This window comes from Myotis lucifugus, unplaced genomic scaffold, assembly GCF_000147115.1.
Source record: "Myotis lucifugus unplaced genomic scaffold, Myoluc2.0 scaffold_1305, whole genome shotgun sequence".
NCBI lineage: Eukaryota > Metazoa > Chordata > Mammalia > Chiroptera > Vespertilionidae > Myotis > Myotis lucifugus.
Window position 1 is genome coordinate 59,710 of NW_005872353.1, and position 7,527 is coordinate 67,236.

Genomic DNA, 7,527 nt, shown 5'->3' on the forward strand with positions numbered 1-7,527 from the left:
GTGATGCGCACAATACCTGGGGTTCCCACCACAGCTGTGCTGGGAAAACCGATGTGACCTCAGCTGGTGAGGTCAGGGTTCGTGTCTGTGTGGAGACAGAGCGAAATGCTCAATGGCAGCTAGAGGTCAGTGAGAACCAGGAGGCATGTTCTCCCGTCCAGTCCGTGGCCCCTGAGTTCCCTCCGTGGATTCCTGGTCGGAGGCCCCAGGTGAGGAAGCCCGGCTCCAGGCCCAGGTGGGCAGCGCGCAGGCTCCTGCGGATTCAGCACTCACAGTAAGGGCCTCTCTGTCCCCTCCTGAGCGGAGCAGAGGAAAGGCAGGTGACGGGAACACCAGCGAGTGCTGGGCAGCGCAGTGGGACACACACCAGCTTTGGGGCGGAGCCGGCACAGACACCCTGGACCTGCCTCCACCAGCTCCCGGGCTCAGGCCTCCACGGAGGGAGGGAGCGACCCTCGTGTGCAGGTGTTTGCTATTTGGAGTCGGTGGCCGGAGGCTGTTTTGCCAGCTGGGCTCCACCTTTGTTCTCCTGGCTGCCGGTTTTGGTTTCGTGCCCTCATCCGTGGGTCTCGGCAGCAGCTGGAGACCCAACCCTTCCCACCCACTCCAGGGGTAACCCCCAACTCCTCCCACCAGGCTTCCTGTGACCCCGGGAGCTACGATTCGTTTCCCAAACTGGAGTGCCTCTTCAGGGAGAACTGAGCTCTTGGGTCTCGGCTGAATTGGGATCCCCGTCACGGAGTCTGTGATTGGTAGAGGGCAGGTGAGTTCCCCCTGAGAAAACCCGGCACGGCCCACACAGACTAGAAGAGATTACTCATGGGCTCAGTTCTCCTCACACATAATTTCCCCCCCCAATAACCCATTTTCCATGTCTCTGTTCCTATGGCCCTTAAAGGAAGAGTCAGCGGATAGAAATGAGACCGTCACACACGTGTGGAAGAGGAGAGCTTCTGAGTAAAGGTAGGAACACACGCCGTTTCTTTTATTCACCAGCTGTGTGCGCACCACAGGACGCCTGGCACGGCCCAGGCACTCAGGAGGCCCCAGTGCGGAGGACACAGTCTGGCCCTTGTGTCCTGGTGGGGAATCCCTCTGCAGGCCACGCGCATCACACAGTGTGCAGTGCTGGGCGAACCACGCCGCCTGTGAGTGCAGGGCCCGGTTCTGGGCCGCAGGAGGGACGGTCCGCAGGGGAGGCGTGGGATTCTGCCCATCTCGCACGCTTCTGGGCACTCGGCACCTCAGTGACCTGAATGCCAGGTTCCCCTCTCTTGGAAAAGGCCCTAGAGCAGCGGTTCTCAACCTGTGGGTCGCGACCCCTTTGGCGGTCGAACGACCCTTTCACAGGGGTCGCCTAAGACCATCCTGCATATCAGATATCTACATGACGATTCATAACAGTAGCAACATGACAGTTATGAAGTAGCAACGAAAATAATTTTATGGTTGGGTCACAACATGAGGAACTGTATTTAAAAGGCCAGAAGGTTGAGAACCACTGCCCTAGAGAGACAGTGAGGAAGGGCAAAAAAAAAAAAACGAGAGTGAGGAGTCGCTGACTTCGATGTGTTCTCCTGCCCTGATGCGCTTGGGAGCTCTGAGAGGAGGAAAGACATCGGGGTGATCAGGCCAGTCAGCGGGGGTTGCAATCCCGACCCCCACGGACCAGCTGGGCGGCTGTGGCCCAGTTTCCTCGCGGCTCTGAGCTTCCATTTCACATTTGTAAGAGCAGGAATCGTAATGGGTACCTTTCAACACGACCCTGACGTGTCCGTGAGCTAGCGCGTGGGAGGCACCGAGAACACGGCGCGTGGCAGGTACAGAGTGAAAGAAGGTAACAGTAGAGAGTTCTAGTTCACCAACAAAATGAATACTGGCCTCCTTGCCACGGGGACAGCCGTGTCGTGCTATTTGCTGCAACCCCATTGGCTCTTGATCCCTGTGAAGTAGGTTTCTGTTTCTAACCAACTGGTAAACCTCAGTCTTGTGGGTCAGAACGGGGTCGTGTGGGTCGGCAGACCTGAAGTCTGTGACATGGGTCACTGAGGCAGGAAGAGATGGCCCTTGCCACCCAGGCTGATGCAGGCTGGACCCACCCCCTGGCCTGACCCACCCCCGGCCTGGACCTCGGCCACTGCAGGAGGGTCTGGCCTGGACGTCAGTTGAGGTCCCTAAGTGCAGAAGAATGTCCCAGAACACCACTCTCAGGGGTGAGCGAGGCCATCCAGGGGCTCCCCCACCTCCCCTGAGCCCCCAGGCCGGTGGGGGTCTGGCTTTGGGGAAGAGCCTGGCCCATCCCCCGTGGACGTCCTGGTGGTCAGCAGCGGGTGCGTGCTGCGTCCGTCGCTCCTTCGGAAAATGGGCTGACCTTGCTCTGCCCTTGGAGTCCTGACTGGGGACTTTCCCCAGGAACAAGAATGAAATTGACCAAATGGCATTTCTAAGGAAATGACCCCAACGTGTACCCCTCACAGCGCAGGAGTGAGGAGGAACTTAGCCTCAGCAAGGCCCGGATTCATGGACACAATTCTCCGTGAAAAATCCAAGCCCAGGAACCATGGGCCTCCCGTGGCAGATGTCTGGTGACTTCGGGGTACGTAAATCTTTGGGATCAGAGCTACTTTGGGGTGCTGTGGTCAGAACTGTCTATTACAGGGCCCCTCGGCAGGGCCTGAGCAATAGACTGATCCGTTGTCCTCAATCCCATCGCTCCTGTTGCGTGGACCCAAGGAGTCTCATGTTTGGCATCTCAAGGGGGGACCAGCTGAGTCGCTCCATGGGACTCAGGACACACAGTGACTCACACAGGCCCAGACCAGATGGAGAAGGCACTTTCTGTGGAGGGCACGCAGGACGCTGCCAAGGACGGGACCCACAGCCGGGGCCGGAGCAGCAGCCTAGTGGGCCATGGGGTGGTCAGAGACAGGGAAGGGGCCAAGGGTCTGGGTCAGGGTCACCGGAAATGAACGGGAAGTGGACTAGGGAGGGCCCAGCCGTGGGCCTCCGAGGGCTGGCTGCTTGGCACGCGTTGGGCCAGGCCCGAGCCCTGCATGTGGTCCCCACCTAATTGGCGATTTCTGAGAAGTCGGGGTAGAGGTCCAGGTCAGCAAAGATGTCGTTGGGGTTTCTGCAGCTGAGGTTGCAGAAGCAGGCGTTGATCCACAGGACCCGGCGGGAGAAGCCGGGCCGTCGGGGCACTGGAAGGAGACGTCGATGGTCTTGGACTTGTAGGGGATGCAGCACCTGCTGTCCGTGCAGACCCCGCAGTACTTGGGCCTGTAGGCGCGTGTGCTGACGCAGCCGGCCAGGGTGAGGTTCACGGGCGCCTCCGGCTGGTACACAGCCAGACACTTCTTCCCTTCCTGCGGGAAAGGGGTGTCGGTGGGATGCTCAGGGGACGAACCACCACCTCTGCCCTCCCAGCCTCACGGCCCCTTTTCTCTCACCCCCTCTCACCCTCTTTCTTTTAGATCCGCAGCACCTTCAAGCTGGGGAGGCCCTCCCCCAACCCAGCAAGACCCCCCTGTGCGACGCAGGAGTCAACTGAGGCCCACAGACCGGAAGGCTTTGCTCAGGTCATGCCTCGCAGTCTGCAATTTCCCTTCTTCCCTCCATTTCTGCCTGCCCCCCACCCACAGGACACCCCTGCAGCTCCCCCATCAACCAAGTGCCCAGCTAACTAGTGACCGGGTACGCGCTTTACCCTCCCTCCCCTTCCTCTGCTCCCCACAGCCTCTCACACCCACTTACTCAACTGAGTTGGTGTTATTTAAAAGTAGCTCGCCCAGCCGGTGTGGTTGAGCGTCGACTTATGAACCAGGAGGTCACGGTTCAATTCCCGGTCAGGGCACATGCCCGGGGTTGCGGGCTCCATCCCCAGTGTGGGGCGGGCAGGAGGCAGCCTATGCCTGATTCTCTCATCATGGATGCTTCTCTCTCTCTCTCCTTCTCCCTTCCTCTCTGAAATCAATAAAAATGTATTTTAAAAAAAGTTGCTCTGTCTCTCTCTCGGGCCACTCAAGAGCAGGGCTCTTTCTGGGCGCCATCGGTCTAATTCCGTGCCTGGCACACGGCAGGCGCTGGACGGGAGGTCTAGGCCCCCATATGTTACGGACGTGGGTCCTGGGGCACCGTCACGTGCAGTCAGCAGCAGGCGGGCATTTGATGCCAGTGTCCCCGACCCCGTCTAGTGCTTCTGTCACTCACGTGGCTGGCGTGAGGTGCACACAGGTGGTGTGAGCACAGGGGCAGAGGAGAATGGCGGTCACAAGGGTCCCCCAGAATCACCAGGGGACCAGTTCTGAGGGTCCCTGGGTTCTCTCCAGAGAGACCCTGATGCTAACAACATAGTCGCCACGATCACTCCGTTCAGTGAAATTCACAAGACGCCCACCCGGTGACACACGTTTCCCCGATAACGGTTAGGAGGTGGGCTTACTTACCCCCATTTTACAGCGGCCCCCTGAGGAAGCTGGGGAGCCCGGCTCAGAGCCCAGCTCCCCTGTGGAGCGCGAGACGCCCGCCCCGCCCGCCCGGGGAGGGGACCCACCTTGATGAGCGGGCGGATGTCCACGTCACAGGGCCGCAGGGCGCAGAGGCGGCTCTCCTGCTCCGGCCAGCAGCGGGCATTGGCGTTGGAGACCCGTGTGGAGATGCCCAGGCCGCAGCTGGTGGAGCAGGGGCTCCAGGGGCTGGTGTGGGCTATGCAGTTCCCGTGCCAGGGCTCGGCCTCGCCCATGACCGCTGCGGACAGACACCAGACCCCCCATGAGTCTCCAGCCTCCGTCACCTCAACCCCCACCACCGCCACCCGAGGTCCCTGAAACTCGGCCAGGACGGAGGTGGCCAGTCGGCTTCTAACAGCCATGGGTCCCCAGGGACAGCAGGCCTTGTTCCGAGTCCCTCCTCTTCTCTGGAGGGAAGGCCATCTTCAGGGACAGGTGGACCTGCGTTTCAATCCCGCTCGGCCACCTACCACTGTGTGACCTTTGACATCTCGGCCAGGCCCCGCCTCCTCACTGAGACAATACCAGCGGCCTCGCGGGCTGGGCGGCCCTGAGGGTAACCTAGACACTGACTGAGCAGTGTCCGGCGTCTGCTTGGGGCTGGGACAGAAGCCAGGGGACGCTGTTCCTGTCCTCAGAGGTCACGTTTATCTGGGGGAAGGTCAAAGGCCAGTGGCTACCCCTGACCCAGCATTTCCTCTGGGTGAGGCTGAGGGCACGGTGCTCAAGGGGACACACAGGCTTCAGAGGGAGCGGGTGGGTGCAGCTCTGAGCAGGCCCACCTGCCCGGGGCAGCGGGGCGGGGTGGGGGGGGGGCAGGGGGGAAGCGGTGATGGTAGCGCCCCCTCCTGGGCTGTGGGTGGAAAGGTGGGCTCGCCCCAGGCCAGTGAGCCCTCAGGCGATGTGAGCTCACAGGGTTTCCTAACCATCGGCCGACAAACACCAGCTCTTGGGTGGGTCATTAATGTTTCTCTCCTGGCATCTAGAATGCTCTCTGGCGGCCTGAGAAATGGAGAATGCCGTGAGCTCGGGATGGAGGCCGGGGCACAGAGGATGGGCCGAGAGGTACCCAAATAGACCCCAGGAGGAAGCCAGTCTCACCCTGCGGAGCAGGAGAGAAAGGAGCAGGCAGAGGGGAGGGGGGAAGACAGATGGAGAGAGAGTGGGGGGTGGGAGAGAGAGAAAGGGGCTGGGAGAGGAAGGTGATAAAAATGGGGGAGGGAGAGACAAAAATAGGAAAGAAAAGCCATCTAATAGGATCAGAAAGGGGAGGGTGAGGCCTCATACCCAGCCCAAGGTGTGCAGGGAACATTGATGCATGAATGAGGGATGGATGGGGAGAGGAGGGAAGGGGAGAGGAGGGGAGGGGAGAGGGAGGAGGAAAAGAGGAGGACAGAGGAGGGGTGGGTCTGGGTGAGCTGGGCTGGGAGGGGCGGAGGGGAGGGATTTGCCTGAGAGGATAAAGGGCTTTGGTTTCTGGGTCACCTGCTAGGCAGGCAGGGGCTCTGCTGGTGTTTGGTCAGAATGGGGTCACTGGGCCACACACAGCGGGCAGACAGCCGCCCTCCCCTACCCCCATGGTGGGACTGCTGCCCTGGGCTTGCCAGGGACACAGCGCTCCTGTCACATCCTCCCCACAGGGACTGCTCCTTCCTGGGGCACCCCAGCCCCACCCACAGAGGCTGTGCAATCCTGAACCCCAGCAGGGGGTGGGGGGGACCTCCTGGGGTGGCCCCTCTGCACCGTTGCTCTCCTGCTTCCCGTTTGTTCTCTTCTGGAACACTCTCTTCTCTTGGCCTCTGCAAACCCTCCTGTGCCCGCCTGCCTCTGGGATCTGCCGCCCTCAGCTTCCCTCTCTCCCCCTCGCCACACACACATGGCAGTGGCTCAGGGAACCCCGTGTCCCCCAGGTCTGCTGGCCTTTGGGGCTGTTACCACTTGAGTGGCAGGTGCCATGGGCATCTGGTGGGTAGGGGTCGGGATGCTGCTTAGCATCGCACAGTGCACAAGGCTGCAGCCCATCACAAGGAAGGATCTGGGCCGAAGGCCTCGCCCCCCGCCCCTCCCCTCTGCACCCTCACCTGGTCTGCCTTCTGCACCCTCACCTGGTCTGCCCTCTGCACCCTCACCTGGTCTGCACGTGGGATCGCCATGAGCCGCACCTGCCTGGTTTTGCTCTCCACAAAGCCCTCCCTCATGTCAGTCTCCGAGGACCCCGTGGGACCGGCAGAGCCAGGGCCGTTCCCAGGTTACCCCGGGAGGCAGGTCCAGAGGAGACGGCTCCCCCCAGGCCCACCCTCCCGCGCCCACGCACAGCACCCACCTAGGTCCCCCGTGTGGCGCGGTGCCGTCTTGCGCAGCCTCCGGGCTCCGTCGTCACACACCCACTGCTCACAGCAGCGGCCGGGCAGGCGGACCCGCCGCGGGTGGCGGCACCAGAGGCGTGGGGGGCGCACCCGCAGGCACAGGGGCGTGCAGCCCACCGCGCCGTCCACGCACGTGCAGTTGAACTTGCAGCTGGGCTGGAAGGACTCGCCGTTGCCGTAGCGCACCCCGTCCAGGACGCAGCCCACGCCGACCACCTCTGTGAACACAGGGCGCCGTCAGGCCCAGGGCCCGCCAGGCCGCCTCCCAAGGTGCTCCTCGCCTGAACCCACGGTGGGGCAGAACGCAGGGGCAGGGCCCAGGCCCAACCCGTGAGGGGCTGGGCAGAGGGCGGGCAGTGCTGTCACAGCTTCAGCTGCTGCTGGTTGAGTCACACCTGCTGCCAATGTCAGAGGGTAAAGCATGGGGGAAGGGGGGGGATCCAGGCAGCCACTCCCGCTCCTGCCCCCAGCACATGGCACCGAGCCTGGTACTGACACGTACGTGTCTCCGAGCTCATGGCTGTCAGCGGGGCAGACAGGGGGAACCGATCCGGAACACTTGGAAACAAAGGTCCCACTGAGTCCACGTGTATTGACGGCTGAAGATCCAGGAGTGAACCAGACAGAGGAAACCCACACCTCCCGCAGCTGAC

At 61.9% G+C, this 7,527-nt stretch overlaps 1 protein-coding gene across 1 annotated transcript; it reads right to left on the reverse strand.

Annotated features, from left to right (window-relative positions):
• Nucleotides 1–2,803: 2,803 nt before the first annotated feature.
• Nucleotides 2,804–7,105, reverse strand: LOC102418231 (WNT1-inducible-signaling pathway protein 1; the record flags this gene model as incomplete). Its single annotated transcript, XM_023748353.1, has 4 exons — nt 2,804–2,900; nt 3,067–3,365; nt 4,553–4,746; nt 6,832–7,105. Coding segments are annotated over 4 exons (864 nt in total), but the record flags the coding sequence as incomplete, so codon positions are not given.
• Between the last annotated feature and the right edge of the window lie 422 nt (nt 7,106–7,527).